Source organism: Pygocentrus nattereri, chromosome 30 (genome assembly GCF_015220715.1).
Source record: "Pygocentrus nattereri isolate fPygNat1 chromosome 30, fPygNat1.pri, whole genome shotgun sequence".
Taxonomy (NCBI): Eukaryota; Metazoa; Chordata; class Actinopteri; order Characiformes; family Serrasalmidae; genus Pygocentrus; species Pygocentrus nattereri.
The window spans coordinates 10,109,592-10,127,659 of NC_051240.1; the positions used below are offsets into that span (position 1 = coordinate 10,109,592).

The following is an 18,068-nucleotide window of genomic DNA, read 5'->3' on the forward strand; positions in this document are numbered from 1 at the left end:
TTTCACCCAGTTCTTTAGTGATCAGGACCCCCCAGGACCACCAGAGGGCAGTTACTATTTGGGGGGGTGGATCATTCTCAGCACTGCAGTAACACTGATGTGGTGGTGTGTTAGTGTGTGTTGTGCTGGTACGAGTGGATCAGACACAGCGGTGCTGCTGGAGTTTTTAAACACTGTCCACTCACTGACCACTCTATTAGACACTTGCACCCTGTTGGTCCACCTTGTAGATGTAAATTCAGAGACGATAGATCATCTGTTGCTGCACAGTTTGTGCACGTCATCCTCTAGTCCTTCATCTGTGGTCACAAGATGCTGCCTACAGGATGCCGTTGACTAGATATTCTTGGTCGTTGGACTATTCTAAGTCCAGCAGTGGCACTGATATATATACTGCTATACACACTACCATGTTAATGTCACTGCTGTCCTCAGAACAATCCACCACCAACACTGTCTAAACAGTAGTCTTGAGGTCAGAAACTGACCAAAGTAAAGGGAGGCTGATAAATTGTGCAGCAATAGATGAGCTACAGACCCATATAGCGAACCTATAAAGTAAGTGGAGTCCTGTAAAATGGCCAGTGAATGGTAGTATGGTCATCTACACTAAACTTAACCTCAACCCAAAACCTAACCCTGGCCTTAATCCTAACCCTAATTTAACCCCAAAACCTAATCCTAACCCTGACCTTAATCTCAACCCAAGACCTCATCCTAACACTCTCAATGGCCCTAGTGAATGATGTTTATTATGATCAGTAAGTCCAAACTGCAAGGTACTGTAACGGAAAACGTGGATGACTCAAGGTTACTGTCCATAACTCAGCTTTATTTTTTGATTAATTTAATTTAATAAATCTGTTTAATTTGCTGAAAACAGCTCAAAACATATCCCTTTGCTGTACTCCAGAAAACCCACCACTCCACCCATATTCAGATTCTTCATCATAAAAGTCCTTCTGTTTAAAAACTGACCTACTGACAACACGGCTTGGTGATATTTTGTCAGCAGACTTTTGTACTATACTTATACATTTTACTTGGACTGATAAATTTGGAAATATAGCTCAGGCACCTGACATCCTGCTCACTCACAGCATGCTGTCTAGCACGCTATAACACTGTGCTAGACAACAAATGTTCCTAGAAAGGCTGCAAACAGTTTCCTGCTGTGCTGGACCTTTACTATGGGCAGCAATGTAAAGCCTTCGTCCCTCACTTTAGACCATCTCCGTGATTACCTAATGGGGTTTACATTCAACAGTTACCACTGTCATAAAGTAATGTAAAAGTAAAGTTATAAGTTGTAAGGTTACTTTTCCCAGGAAGGAATAAGTAGTCCCTTTGCAGTGTTGGGGTATTTTACTCAAACACATGAATCCATTACAAGTTACTGATTACTTCCTTCAAACTGTAGTGGAACTACTTAACTTATTATTCGGCAAATGATGCATGACAACAGATGAGCTATAATCTGTACTTATATAACTACACTTTTAAAAATGAAACGTTTTTTTTTGTGTGAATGAGACGTGCAAATGTGTTTAGAAGCTTGTTAAAGTTCAAAGAAGCGTCACATTGCGGCTTCTTCACACAAACACACCACATTTTTAGGGAAGTAAAAGCGGTTCCTCAGTGGCCTCGCTCAAAGAACTTGTGGCACTTGTTTTTAAAAGAATGTATTTAGTGGGCCTGTAAGGTGGGCACAGCTCATAAAGCAGTTAGTGACTTGAAGTACAAGGAAGGTGTTTCCAATAAAATGGACAGTAAGTATATTGTGGATTTTTTTATCTGCATAAATGCGTTTTGTAGTCTTTGGTATGTAAATCACCTGATCAAAGTGTCCTGAGGCTGTGAATTTCTCTCTCTCTCTCTCTCTTTCTCTGAATTGGCAGGCCTGCTGAACATGTTGGACAGGAGCTCACTCTCTCTTCTGCCCACTCTCATTTTGAATCCATCCTATGAAAGAGGCGGGGGGTTATTGGAGGCAGTGATGTAAAATTGCTCTTTAAAACATAGTTTGGCTCTGTAATATGTCATACTGCATGCGCTATAAGCATGTATTCATTTACATTATGTTGTAACATCACCAGTGGGGAATGTTCTGAGCTTGATGTCTGGTAAAAAATACATGTCTGTTGTTTTTATCTCATTTTTATTTGAGAAAGCTGTCCTGATGCAAAATTGTCTCTCCATTCTGCAAGTATCTTAATAATACTGTTATTTCACTGTTTAGTTTGGAAGCAAAAAAATTACCCTTTTAAATGGAAAACTGTCCAGACAGATTTACTGCAATCAAATATCAGTTAATTGTTAGGAATTTCAGTTAGTTGTTAGGAATGGAAAACAGCGCCAGTTCTATGTCTCTTTAGGTGATATAATGAAAAAAAAATCATGTATTTGCTGAATTTAACATACTGGGAGATCAATAAAATCCAAAATATAAAATGTGCAATAACCTTTGCACAGGCCACATTTAATCATTTCCCCCCCAATATGTTAAATTTAGCAAATGAATTTGAATGTAGCCCTGCGATGGACTGGGGACCTGTCCAGGGTGTATCCTGCTGGGATAGGCTCCAGCACCCCCCCTCCCCGGTGACCCTGAGGGAGCTGAGGGAGGAGCGGCTTAGAAAATGAATGAATGAATTTGAATGTAATTTGACCAGGGGAGCCCAGACTTTTGCATAAGACCACATGTTGATTTCTCATATAAATGTTACAAGCTGCTTAATTTTCCTTCATTTTACAAGCTTTAAATGTGTGTGTGTTTAATCCAGAATAGCCAAAAATGTTAATGTGCTCCAGCATTAGCTTACTGCTAACATACTGTTAGAAATCCCATAGGAGAGCTAGAGGAAATAAGCATTGTAAGTGTTTTTTGTTTTCCTCTCATTTTTGACTGAGTTTTACCATTTACAGTATAACCTGATGACCCAGCTTGAACAGACATGGTTCACCACTGAATAACACGTTTCACAGGTATATATTCAAAGTCATTACAGCACAGTAAAAAACCCAAAGTATTACAAATATTCGCAAAATCCAAACACACAGCTTTTTCAAATTTCTCTCATTCCTCGTGAGCAACCCACATGGCCACTTTAATCATTCCACTCTACTTCTCGGTAGTTAATGAGGCAATTAAGCAACCATTCCTTTCTCACTCATAATCTCACAGATTATCCTGAAATGACATGGAATAATTGAGGTGACTCATAATGCAATCGGATATTGAATTGCGTGTACTGAAAAAAGGGGGGCATTAAGAGAAGTCTGTTATCTCTCTCTCTGTCTCTTTCGTGGTCAGCCTTGCAGCCTTCTCGCCCCCACGGTCCAACCTGGTGGTGTCTGATTGTCCTGGTGTGTGATTCTCTGGACCCCACAGGCAAAGCAGGGGAAGAGGATTAATTATGGTTCAGTATTCAGAGGCCGCAGTTCAAACTGCAGTGGGCTAAAAACCTATTAACAATGGCAAGGAGTCAATCACAGCTCAGTCGCATTGTGAATGCTCACCGTTGAGGCACATGACGGAGATTAATGCTCAACTCCTCAATGGCTCCCTTTTTTCTTCTTTCAATGTCAGGCACGGCATCATGGACTAGTCTGGTGTTGGAGCTGTTAAAGGAATGCTGGACTGTTTTTCAACCTAATCACTGTCTGCTGGAGGGATCGCTCGCTCCTGCAAGATTTCATAATGCACATAATCCCGCCCACTCCCGAAGAAAATAGGAATCATTTGTCCCGCTCCCACCCGCAACCAAAATGATTTGGCCAGCTCCTGACCGAACTGACATCCGATATCTGACACACTTTATTCCTAAATACATTATTCTATTCATCAAGCTTACTGTGAAGAAACGTCACCAAATGCTATTTATTCTCAGTAAACAAGAAGCAGGAATTCAACCTCAGAGCGGTTATTTTTGGTGTGGCCATCAGACTGAATGCTCTGCCAACTCTGTAGCACCTGATTCACACATGCTACCTTTTCGTGGCATGAGTGATGTGGCAGTGTGAGCACTACAGCTAGAATGTGCTGGCCTATCATACATATAGCGTTTGTGCTGCTGAGCCGGGCAGCGAGAAAATTATACAGACATTCCTTTTTCCAGACTGATAGCTCACATCAGTCACTCTGCTCAGCAGACATATAATTTATAAAAATACATGGTATGTTTGTTTATCCTCAACAGCATTCTGACTGCTAGACCAACTGGGACATTCCATGTTTGCAGCATGGAATGTTTCACTAGTATTTCATCATGAATTAAATAAAATTTAATTTTTTTTTTAAAAATTGGGATGATCTGCCACTTCGCATTCACAGCTTGTGTGAAAGTGCTGACCACTTAACATGGGCACCAAAATAAAATTTCTGCATCACTCGCTCCACAGAGAAGCAGTATGTGCACGTTGTTCACATGATCAGTTGCTTCACTATTTTTTTACTGTGATCCTTTTATATTGTTTATATTTATGATTTATTGATTGTTCTACTTTAGTCTGCTTATTCATTTATGAGATTCCTCTTCATGTGTACTTCGGCCTGCTCCCACCTGTGGTGGACTGGTTTCCTGCCCGCTCCCTCGCACAACACTGGAAATTAGTGCCGTGCCGCAAAATATCGTGGTGAGTCCCACAGGTCCTGTGGGAATCTGAAGAAGTGCAGACCTCTAGCACTGCGCATTTGATCACCACAGACCACAAAGACTTTTTCTGTACATTAGAAAAGAACAGAAAGCCGCTTGATGCTTGATACTCATTAATACAGGCCTAATGGCAGTTGCTGAACTGTTGTGTTAATTTTTCATTTTTTGTGAATTGCGTTAATTTTTGAAACTGCTGCATGTTACACTTGCTTGATCAGGGCTAGTACCACACCTCCGATACCAAAACATCTGCATGAATTAGAATGTGCTTCATGTAAATGATATGTAAATGAGATGCTGGTAGGGTGGTGCTTGATTTCACACACTGAGTATGGTTCATTAGTTGTGCTCCAATCTCTGCTTTTTTCCACATTGTACAAAAGTATGCAGAGTAGTCAGACGAGTCAACAGAGTTGTTCATATGTCATTAAGGCGAGCAAATCTGATCTTAGGTTTGATGAATAAGGAAAAAAAAAGAAAAGAGAAAAACAAAAACGTGCTAGTGAGTCACTGACAAAAGACAACCAGGCCACTGACTGACTAAATAAAACTAAGCAAACCCCTGCGCCCCTGCGTGCCCCCATGCAGGAGAACATGTATTATTAAATACCTCATAAAGTTTTTTTCAAACTGTTAAACTCAGGAACAACACAAAACAAAGCTGTTCAGATTACTTCCCCTTCTCTAAGAAACCTGTGAAAACTATGCTGGTAACATATTAGCAGAAATTCTTCTATGGAAAATGAGTCTCTAAAAAGAACTAAAGATTCACGACTTCATTTACAAATCCTTTGCATTTTTCAAGACTTAAAAATATATCTCTACTGTCGGAAGAAAACCTTGTATCTCCATTTTTGTCTATTTTTCAGCTTTTGACATAATCAGAAAGTGAACCACAAAAAACGGCCCAAAATGACTTGGAAGAGAGTTTGGTTCCATTGACTTACATCAAAAGGTAAGTATGTTTTTTCATTCTCCTTTAAACTTACCATTCTGGAGATTTTCTTCTGACATCAGCGAAATGTTTTACTGACAGAATTCAGTAACTGCCCAGTGACTTCTTTTATAAAGAAGTTTCACGTCAGTGGGTTTTCTGTCGTTTAGAGGAAATTGTGTTGGCATTACCTTCTGTGGTAACTGACCATACATTACAGACACAACGTAGGACATTAAGTTGAAAGACGCTGTAGAATTCCTTTAATAGAACATCACGTTACTATAACATAACCAATCAAACCATTTTCTGCTGTTTGAACGCTCAGCATATCGCCACGATCTGAAGCATTACAATCAGATTTTCAGATTATTTTACAATCAAAACTTTAAAAACAGAGAATTGCAGCCAACATATGAAACAGAGAGAAAAACAGAGGAGTAGCTGTCCATTTTGAAATGTTTTAAATACAATTTTCAGCTAATTTTGCCAGAACGGAATGGAAGTCACGCATAGAAGACAGCATATGTGATGCGGCACAAGCATCTTAAAAGGCCATTTCCACTAATGGCCAACCTAAGTGCTATTATATATCTGCCATGGCTACTGAGCTTTAAAATGTCACCGTCTATTTGCATATAAATGATATGCGGAGCTTACGTGCGCATTTCATTATTTATTTGCTCATTCACTTCATTTCAGTCACTCAGTATCAACTCCTCTTGGCTGGCGTTAAACAATGGCCAATGGCATTACTGGGCTCTCTCACTCACTCTCTCACACACACACACACACACACACACACACACACACACACACATAGTGAAAGTGCCTTATCCCCCCAGTTCTCCTTGTTGCTTATCACATAGGTGGGGGGCACAAATAATTGCACTAGAGAATTGTTCTCGTTTTGCTTCCTCGTGGAGGGTGGCTGGATGTGTGAAGGGAGGCTGCATCTCTAGGAGTTGCTATGGAGACAGTAACCTGGTCTTCTGCATCCCTCTGGTGTAGTTCTGATCACCACAGGACCAAACGCCACTGATTGGTCTATATGCAGTCTAGTTTAATACAAATTAGCATATGGCTCATGGTTTGGTCATTTCTGAGGAGAAACTGCACAGTGACTGGTGAGATTCATGTACTCATAACCACTGAATTTACTTTTTGCTATTTAAATGTGTACATAATTTCATCATCATCATCATCATCATCATCATCATCTTAAACCATTCAGTCCAGCTCGAGTCACGTCCCCTGCAGACCCCAAGTCATTTCCCTGCCAACTTGGAGATATGGTCCCTCTAGTGGGTCCTAGGATATAATTTCTACATTAATAAAAATATTACAGCTACACAATTTGTGCCAGTAAGTCAGTAAAACTGAAAGACAGAACTGAGTGGATGTATTTTTGACAATTTGAAATGATGTTGAGGGAAATGGGAGCAAATGGCTCCTTTAAGGAGTCCATTGTAGAGGCATACAGTACGAAGGAGGATTAAAGTTGTGTTACTATCTATAAATGCCTATATTATTATGCTTATTTGTAATAGGATATGACATATGATATGAAGTGATCTACTGTGGAGAAACTTATAGACTCCAGAAACCAGGGGTCCCAATGTCTGCAGCACAGATATAGGCATTTTATTTACGCTTCCAAACCAACAGTAAACCAATCAATCAATCAATCAATCAATCAGCCAACCTTTATTTAAACTCAGAATACATTGAGGGAGACCCTCCTTTACAGTGTAGCCGAGTAATGCAGGAATCAGGGATTGAGATGTTGTACAGTACAAAACAAATAAATCAAAGGCTATAATTAAATAATAAAAATCATAAAAGTTACATTTTATAATAAGAAGGCACCAATAAACTGTTAAATCAATAAACCATTAAGATTACAATATAACATCTTATCAAGTAACAGAGCAGATAAGGCTAAAATAAATAAAAACATAAATTAATGATATAAAATAAAAATATATGACAAATTGTCAACAATAAAATAAACAAAAAGAATACCAATAAAAGAAATGCAAAGAATAAAGTGATAAAAAGTAAAGACATAAAAGCACAAAAGTAGAAGTAAAAAGTTTTTGTGACTGTTTTGCCTCAGAACACCTGCAAAGTTTGAATTACATGTTGTGTTGATTGTCTAAGTAAAACTAGCACATTCTCTCCAGAGAACACACTTAAATATGGCATTTCTCTGCACATAGACAGGCATAGATCTTTAAAAATACATTGTAGTCTGAAACCTTCTCTAAACTATTATAGAACAATGTCTCCAGCATCAGGCAGCGTATCTGCAACCATCTCATGTATCAGCATTCCGAGATGCAGCTATTAGAAGTATTAAACTCTAATGACGTGTGGTTCCTATCACCACCACTGTGTAAGTTTAGACTAGATCATTTCACACCAAACCACTCTGAGTGAGGGTTTACATCTTAACGATTGTCTTATGGATATTTTTATGAAAACTTGGTGGAATTATGTTTTAATTAGTTAGTGCCATGAATGCCCTCTCATACAATCTTACCTGCAGCAAGATGGTTCAAAGTGATGAAGCTAGTGATGGCTTTGACAAGCATTTAATAAGTGAGATAAACACAATTCCCTATTATCCAATGACAAAAAATGAGATCACTGACCCCAAAACAATGTTTTATGTTAATGTGGACAATAAATCCCAGGAACGCAGTGATCCGGATGAAATTTCAGAATTAATTAGATCATAGCCACCCAGTAAATGTGTTGAGACTTGATTGATCAGGACAGAAAATAAGATGGAGGATGGTGCTGCCCTGGGGGGCTTCTCCCCCCAAGTCACATATGGATTTTTTGTTTGTTTGAGTGTCTGGCTTTGACCTACAGGGGCCTCAAAGATGAAGCAGTAAGAGAAACGCTGCTGCAGTCGAAACAACAAATGTGCTGCGCGGTGTCAGGCCTCATTTGCCCACTCGGGTGTTAAATAAGAGCGATTCATCTTATTTAGCTGACATCAGCTGCCTAACATTTTCAATAAACAGCTACCTCCCTCTGTGTGTGTGTGTGCATAGTCCAACATTTGGGAGTTGTTCCAGACAGTGTCTGGAGAGCTACACTCTATTTACACATAAATCTAGAGTAAATTTGTTTAGATCGCACTATTTCAGCAATCCACCTTTCAGTAACACGATGAGCTCACCAAGCTCATGAATATCCTCAGTTCGTCCTTCAGCCTAAGGCTGCCCAAAGTGTAGCACACGGGTCAATGCTGGCCTGTTTAGACCACCAGAAAGTTACCGTATGCCATCACTTACTGAAAGAAAAGAAAAAAAAAACACTTCCATAATAAATACACCTTATTCATTTATAATTTGTCATATAAAACTTTTTTTGTGAAGAAGCAGTAATATAAATGTTATAAAATATGTGTATTGGGTTACCTGTTTGGCCCTCAGCCCACCACAAACATTTCATTTTGGCCCCCCACAACAAAAAACGTTTGGCACCCCTACCAGACAGAGACTTCATAGGCATGCGCACCATGAATGAGAGGCTAATCTCAACACTTTTTGTTATAGGCTTGCAGGGGATCTCCACTAATTTTTCAAAAATTCTACACAATTAAAAGGCCGAGATGTGAACGGAGCCATTCAGAGTGGTTTGGTGTGAAATGCTCTGTTCTAGAGGATGTTGCGGAGTCAGAATTGTTTACAGTGGTGGTGACAGGAACCAGACGTCTGAAGAGTTTACTGCCACTAAAAGTTTCCTCTCATTTACATTTACACTTACATTTACAGCATTTGGCTGACGCTCTTATCCAGAGCGACAATTTGATCACTTTATACAGGTAGGCGAGGGTGGTGTTAGGAGTCTTGCCCAAGGACTCTTATTGGTATAGTGTAGGGTGCTTGTCCAACTCTCAGAGAGTTATTACAAGAAATGCTCCTGAATATGTGGCCTCATGTCTGAAACAATGTTCTACGATAGCTCTGTGATGAAGCTTTGGCTTAAAATATATCAGAATATATTAATTTTAATGGTGGAAGGGTACGCAAGGCATTGTAAGGCAAATCAGCCCCCAAAGAAAACTTTTTTCCCCTTTTTTTCAGATTTATGACCATTTTACCACCATTGACATTCCATATCAAAACTCAGAAGACACGTGTAGGTTCACTTGTGGCTCTGGATAGTAAATGAAATGGCTTTATTTGAGCTCTGGTTCCTACCAGCCCCATTGTAAAGAAATCGGCGTCTCTAAAACGAACCGTTTCTCGTCAAACCACTCTGAATGCTTTTGTTTACAATCCAAGAACTTAATTATTCAGAACTTTTAAACGGTTGTTGGAATTCCCCTGTTAAAATCTATCTATCTATCTATCTATCTATCTATCTATCTATCTATCTATCTATCTATCTATCTATCTATCTATCTATCTATCTATCTATCTATCTATCTATCTATCTATCTATCTATCTATCTATCTATCTATCTATCTATCTATCTATCTATCTATCTATCTAACCGCATAAATCAGTGATCAGTGGTCCCATGATGATTTGCTGCCCCCTAGTGTTCACACAGCGACAAATACGCCACCGCTCATTGTGTCCCTTTAAGAAAACGCTGTGAATGAACCCAATACACTAACCTAATACTTGGGTTACACTTTGGTCTGTAACGTGTAACTAAACGAAATAGCATTAATAATTAATAAGATAAGTTATTATTTTTCACCTTAATATACTCGGATGTAACTGTGTGGAAGTCGTTTATCTTCCTCAAGTATGTCGATACAATATGTAAGCAGCGAAATCCCACACTGTGGATGATCCGACAGAAAGGCTCCTCCGCTACTGCAGGGCCTGATAACGCCGCGCTCAGGAGGAACAGCAAGTCAGAACAAAACCCGCTTCTCACTTCCGAGTGTCTGAGCCTCGCTAAACACTCCCCTCTACACTTCCGAGAGTGTTTGAGCCGCTCCATACACTCCCTACCTTCCTCTACCCCCTCCCTCTCTCCGCAGCGCGTACCTGCCGTCCCGCCTATCCGAGCAACTTCTCACGTTTGTTTAGAAGACTTTCTCAAACTGCTAGGATTAGCCCGTTTTTGGACGCTGAAGGGGTTTAAAGTGTTCTCTTCCCCTCTAAACGCGTGGCCAAGAGCTGCTCGTCCTCCCAGGTGCTGCAAGGAGACTTTGGAGACTTTGGAGCATGGCCGTGAACGAGAGAGCTGCCAGGGCTCTGAAAGAGATCCTCAAACGGCCCGGGAACCATACATGCGCCGACTGTGGAGCTCCAGGTGAGGAGATCAGAGCAGTGATTACGAGTTAAGATTCTAGCACCGATGCTGAGTTTGGTCATGGAGTTTAGATGATAGCAGTGATTGTGATGTGAAGCATGGACTTTAGAAAATAGTGATTATGAGTTGGGCCAAAGAGTCTGGATTGGGCTATAGTAGTAAATGTGAGTTGATCCATAATTTCGTGTCCCATATGTCAGTGAATGAGTTTGGGTGCAGCAGTTATCATGTGTTGAGTCAGAAGTTTAGTTATGAGTTGGGCCATAGAGTATAGGTTACACTATAGTAGTGATTGTGAGTTGGGTCATGTAATTTAGCATAGTGTATTTCAGTGACTGAGTTTGGGTGCAGCAGTTGAGTCAGAAGTTTAGTTATGAGTTGGGCCATAGAGTACACTATAGTAGTGATTGTGAGTTGGGTCATGTTAGTTTAGCATATTTTAGTGACTATATTTGGTTACAGCAGTCATAAGTTTACTTATGAGTCAGGCCAGAAAGTATAGGTTACTAAATAGTAGTGATTGTGAGTTGGGTCATGTTAGTTTAGCATATTTTAGTGACTATACTTGGTTACATCAGTCATAACTTTAGTTATGAGTCAGGCCAGAAAGTATAGGTTACCAAATAGTAGTGATTGTGAGTTGGGTCATGTTATTTAGTTTAGCATATTTTAGTGACTATACTTGGTTACAGCAGTCAAAACTTTAGTTATGAGTCGGGCCAGAAAGTATAGGTTACCAAATAGTAGTGATTGTGAGTTGGGTCATGTTATTTAGTATCGCATATTTTAGTGACTGAGTTTGGCTACAGCAGTTATCAGGTGTTGAGTCATAAGTTTAGTTATGAGCTGGGCCATAGAGTATAGATTGCACTCTAGTATTGATTCTGAGTTGGTGTTTGTATCTTAGTATAGCATATTTCAGTGACTTAGTTTGGCTACAACTGTTATCAGGTGTTGAGCCATTATTTCAAGCAGTAGTTATGAGTTGAGACATAGAGTCCAGGTTTGGCTGTAGTAGTGACTGTAAACGGGATCATGCAAATGAATGTAGCACGTTTCAGTGACAGTTTGGTTACAGCAGTTATGATGTGTTGAGTCATTAGTTTAGGCAGTAGTTATGAGTTGGGCCATAGAGTCTAGATTAGGCTATAGTAGTAAATGTGAGTTGAGTCATGCAATTTAGTGTCACATATTTCAGTGACCATGTTTGATTACAGCAGTTATGATGTCGATGTCGAGTCATAAGTTTAGTTATGACTCAGTTAGCAGTGATAGTTAGCAGTGATTATGCATCAAATAGTTGTGAGTTGGGCCGTAGAATGAAAATAAAGTATAATGTTATAAAATACATTATAAAATCTATTTAAAACGTCATTTAAAGCCTTCTTTCTTTGTTTGTATATTGTCTTTTTGACCCTAAGCTGACTGCAAACATTGAGGTCAAAAAGTTTTGGCAACAACATTTCAATTAAGCAACTTACCATATAAAAGTGACAGATTTTGCTGATGTAAATTAGCATACAGTGGTTGTCCAGTAGATCATATAACTTAGTTTAGCATATGGTAGTGACTGGTTTTGGTTACGTAGCGTATGAGTTAGTGCTGATTTTCAATGATGATGTTTCAATTACGAAAGTGAATTAGCTGGATCACTGAATGGAGCTCGTGTTAATGTTGGAGAGGGACAGCATGTTGGTGAGTTGGGTTAAATTTATGGAATTGATTGAGTGTGGAGTTCCTTTTATGGCAGTGTCAGAGTTTCATGGGGCCTATTATGCAACTGTGGGCTGAAATGTGCAGTTTGGTTTTGGCCAATAAATGAGTTTGGTCATGTTATTCACTTCGCGGCAGTGTTTGAGTTTGATCACAGAGTTTAGCTCAATACAGCAGTGCTGGCTGCAAGGCCAGACAGAGGCGGCTCCCTGCAGCAAGCACCAACACGCCAAGGAGAAAATACCTCCACTCCGATACGAACCATACAGGAGGAGCCACAGATCCTCAAAGACCACGGCTTTGCAGCTTTCAGACGTCCCAGAAATGTTGCAGAAATATGCACGTTTGTTGAGTTCTGTTCTCTTAATTGCTCCTAGGGGTTGAAATACTAGTGAGCTATATAATAACAACATATGGCTGGGAAGAAATGCAATTTGTTAACCTACACAGCTATAAAATGTTCCTATATTTGCAATAAAATCAACTAATCATTGTATGCTTTTATTTCTCATAGGATTTAGAGACGCCTAACTCATTGTAAATGTTGGATATAAATGGAAAATCCGATGAGTTTTCAAAATTTCTGAATAATGAATAAATTAAATTGACATTAGGATGTATGTAAACAAAGTAAGAGTGCTTTGATGTGAAATGCTCCATTCTGGAGAAACTTATGGAGTCAGAATTGTTCACAGTGGTGGTGAACAGTGGCACAAGAGGTCTGAAAAGTTTAATGCCTCTGAAGACTCCCTTACCGAAAGCTATCGCATGAAATAGTTATGAATATGCTGCATGAAGGCTTAAACATTGCTTTATGATAGATAAGATTTTGGAATAAAACATAAAATACTCCCCAAAAAATCTTCTTATTTTCAGATAGAACACTTTTATCATCATCAGCATTACATATAAAACATTTAGCTTCACTGGTGGTGATGGGATAGTAAATAAAACTGTATTTGGGTTGTGACTTCACTACCACAGTGAGGAAATCTTGAGTTGGTAAGGTTCTCTATAATGAAGCATTTCATATCAAAACACTCTGAACAACTTTGTTTGCATCTAGTTTTTTTTCCATGGAATTCTGTTTTAACTAAGCGCAATAAATCAACTTTGCTCTTAATTCCGGTATTAAGATTAAGAGACCCTTATTAGACCCCTAACGGTGAAATTTCACCTCTATAATCTAACCCATCCATGCAGTGAATCACCACATAAAAACTAGTGGGCAGTGAGCACACTTGCCCGGAGTGGTGAGCAGCCCCATCCACAGCACCCAGGGAGCAGTTGGGGGTTAGGTGTCTTGCTCAAGGGCACCACAGTCAGCTTAGTGGGATCAAACCAGCAACCGCAAAGCTGTTTCCCCAGCCTCCAGCCCACGACTGCTCCCATGCTTATAATGGACAAATTTCTCTGTAAACATTTGGGACCGATTATATTATAATTGTTGGACTTGAAACAGTCAAGCTGGCTGAATGCTTTTAAACTTGGTCAACATGAAGACAGCTGACGGGTTCAAAGCTGCATACCTACTGGCGCAGAGATTCTTTAAACTCGCTCTAGCTGAAGTAAACCTACCTTAGAGGTATGACAGGGACTCGAGAGTTATGTAAGTATATTTAGCCTGAAGGAGACTTTATGAATGAAGAGAAAACAAGCACTTCTGGGTATTTGTGCATGTGTGAGAGAGATTTGGTGCCTCTTTGGAACACAGTGGTGCAAAAGAGCGTGCAAGATAAAACTCATAGGTGTGGCCTCAGTAAGATAGCAGGAAACTGGTTCACACAGCAAAAGTCAGAGGCCTGTCCAAACAGCCTTTAAATGTTATTAATTAAATGTGGAACCTTTAATGCCTGGAAAAATAGCAGAAAACATGTATTTAATGATAATTTTACTGAACAACTATATATATATTTTTTAGTATTTAGTGTTTCCACCCTTTGCCTTTTATTAGAACTTGAATTCTTTTTGGGAGAGTTGCTTAAAGAAAAATGGAAAATATTGTTCTACTACTGCAAAGTTCAGTCTTAGAATTTGGTTACATTCACTGCTTCTTAGGATGTAAATAATGCTAGTCCGTAAAGTCTTACCTGTCACACATCCTCCAAGTATCCTCCTAGATTCGGACTCAGCATCTTCTGGGAGATTACCTGACTGGTAATCACACAGACTACAGGCAATGATACTTATCTGGACTCAACTTCCCAGACCTCCCCGGGAGGTCACCTGACTCCTCATGTGACTGAGCGCTTCTATTAACGATCTCGCCCTCCTGAATACTAATTCTTATCACCTGTGTTAATGTTCACATGAAAAACTTAGCTCGGGATTTAAGCCCAGGCTTTAGTTTGGGTCATTGTGATGTATTGCCTCCTTTTGGGGAGCCTACTGAGCGTTTATTCTGTTCTGATTACCTCGTGTGACCTTTGCCTTGCCCTTTTGGGTTGTTTGCCTGATTGGTGTTTTTTGGATCTTGACCCTCTGCCTGTGTTTTTGACTGTTTTTTCCTTTCCCTTATTGGACTGGTCACCATTGTGGTGTGATTGTGTTTTTCTTATTTTTAAGCTTTCTGGAACTGGCCCATGCCTGTGTTTTGACGACGGCCTTGGATTGTGTTACTATCAATAAATCCTCTTGTTTTTACATCTGCGAGTGTTTGAATCTGTTTGACATGTTATGTTGCCCCATTACAAGCTTTCTTGTTTCTATCTATCTCCTTTTCTCAGTGAGGCTTCTTAACAGCTACGCATTCTTTCAGACCCATAGTGCTGAGTTGTCTTCTCACAGAGGAAGGATGGACAGAAAAACCTGTGGTTTTGGTGTCTACCAGTTCTTGCACATTGTTAACAGTCTCATTTTCCATGTAGTGTTTAAAGTTTTAGCAGTTTTTGAATTTCGAATTTGCCAGCTTGCGGTCTGAACAAGGCCTTTTTGATTTCCTCCTTCCTAATGCAAGTGGACCGGCTTACATCTGATCACAGAAATATCTCCTTTAGCCATTTTAGAAGAACACAAGAAAAATATGTCAGGCAGGTCAGGTGAGTTTGCGTAGTTGCTTGTGTGAACGAGTGTCTTTAGAGGGGAGCATGATGTCACTGCCTGCTTTGAGGAGAGCTTTTGTTGGGAGGACTTTTATGCAGTGGATGCCTAAACAAGTGGTTGAATTAAATAATTCCATATTGCTATTTTTGAAATTATATTTTGGTTTAGATATTTATGATTTTCCACTTAACTATATATTTCTATAAGCAAATATGTAAGGATGGTCTCTGAATTTTGCGCAGTACACTAGATAATAGAGGTGGAAAACTAGTCACCTGAGAATTTTCTTCAGGGTTCCAAGATGTGATTTTTAGGATGTTTTTGAAGTTGTGACTGCAACCTGTACATTCGTGGCTATTTCTTCTCTTGAAATCATGCACAGTAAAGGGACTTGAGTGCTAATAGGTTCTCCTACTGGTGAAAGTTCAGATTGCAACACAAGCTCTTGTAAATGAGGTTCCAAGCCATGTCCAGTCCATGTGCTTCACAGAAGAGAAAGCGAGGTGTTTTCCATTGTTGTAGTGAGGGCACTCTGGAATTGAGTTGTAGGTGTCTCTGGGAGACCATGACGTGTTATATTTTCAGGACTTCACAACTCATCTGAACACTTGCTGTAAGGAAAATGCAGAGAATTTTCCTCAGGTTGTCAAACTCTTGATTAAAACCTAAATTTGAATAATACAAGAGTAGCCGGTGAGCTGGTTCTTATATAGAGAACATTTACAATGTGTTCAAGCTTTCTAATTCAGCTAAAGGACATTTGAGATTGGAACTGTGTGTATATATTAGTAACAATCTTGCATTTTCTTTCCCCCTCCAAGCTAGGCTACACCAAAGTATCCTCCTTTACGAAGTCAGGAACCTGATTATGACATGTTGTGACCCGATTCAGAATCTTTTTTGAAAGTACAGTCTTCTTCTGAGTTGACGCCACAATATATATTAGGGCTGCAACTACCAGCAACTGTATAATTCATAATTGACTAGTTGGCTCATTATGACTTTGATTAATCGATTAGCTGGGAACAGAAATCCTAAAGTTGGGATAAATCCCGTGGTTGGTGTAGTGTAGTGGTTAACACCTCTGCCTTCTACACTCTAGACTGGGGTTCAATCCCCACCTGGGTGAACACCCTACACTATACCAATAAGAGTCCTTGGGCAAGACTCCTAACACCGCCTTGGCCTACCTATGTAAAATGATCAAATTGTAAGTCGCTCTGGATAAGAGCGTCAGCCAAATGCCAGAAATGTAAATGTAAAGATGACTTGATTAACTGATTATTTGGGAACTGAAATCTTGCAGATACAGGCAATAATGTTTCATTCCTCAAATTAAGATACAACAATTATTCTTCTTTAATATGTAAAAACATATCATGTAAAATCGCAGCGACCGTGCATATGATGGTATTTTTAAGTAAACTCATTTTTATCAGGTCAGAAAACAGAGTTGCACATCTCACTGAGCAAAGCTGATTTTATGCAGACGAGAGGCTAAAGTGTGGAGAGAAAGCTAAAATGACGCTGACGACCGTGTAGTTTAGCCAGTTTCGAACGGTTTTGATGAAGTTTTTAAATACGGCTCTTCCCTTCAACCACCACTGCTTTGCTTAACTAAACAAGATCAGCTGCAGTGGGTGCAATGTATAGTGTCTCACATACTTGCACATGACACTGGCACTGCCCACCATGCCCACCTGTCTTTTTTTTCTGCACGGATGATGTTGCAGTCATGTTTCCATAGTTTTGGGAGTTTTTTCGGTTGGGGCCAGACCTTGACCTGCAGCATGTATAAACAGTCTTTGCTTTTTCCTCCTTTCAACCACATGATGTAAATAAGAAGTGGAAATGTCAAGTCAAATAATCAATACATTGATCTAATTTTATTAACAATGTAATCAGTAATGCCACTTAGTGTGTGTATATAGTTTATATGTATATGTATGTATATAGTAATTATTTATAGTGAATAGACAAGTATGTATAGTTATACATGCGCAAGTATATATATTTACACACAGTGGTGGACCATGAATATTAGAGCTAGGCTTCCGTGTAGGCCGGAGGTCTTCAAATCCGGACCTTGAATTGTTTCCGGTCCTGGGTTTTGCGGTCACTGGTAGGTATATCCCATTCAACTCCATCAGCAGTTCAATTAACTACCAGTGTTTATAAAATACAGGACTGGAAACTGGGTTCGATGTCCAGATTTGAAGACCTCTGGTGTAGGCCATAAATGTGAGGAAAACCCTCCCGCTATCTGCACAGTGGGATTGAACATGTTTTTGGCCATTCTATCTCATACACAGACATTTGAAACTTCTAAAAGGCATTCCTTGTTTATTTTTCCTTGTAGCAGCTTCACAGTGATTCTTTAAGTAGAAAGGCTGGTATAGAGCTGCTGCTGCTTATGTTCCATCAGTGATGT

The 18,068-nt window shown here is 39.6% G+C and overlaps 1 protein-coding gene across 3 annotated transcripts in view; it reads left to right on the plus strand.

Moving 5' to 3' along the window:
- The first annotated feature begins 10,504 nt into the window (after positions 1-10,504).
- zgc:92360 (uncharacterized protein LOC436988 homolog) overlaps positions 10,505-18,068 on the plus strand; it is a 37,313-nt gene continuing 29,749 nt past the window's right edge. Inside the window, exon 1 of one of the 3 annotated variants that reach the window (XM_017702141.1) lies at positions 10,505-10,882. In XM_017702141.1, the coding sequence (XP_017557630.1) occupies positions 10,795-10,882 (88 nt within the window). In that variant the 5' untranslated portion in view covers positions 10,505-10,794. The remainder of the gene's footprint in view (positions 10,883-18,068) is intronic. The other 2 variants (XM_037536352.1, XM_017702140.2) reach the window with 2 other exon arrangements.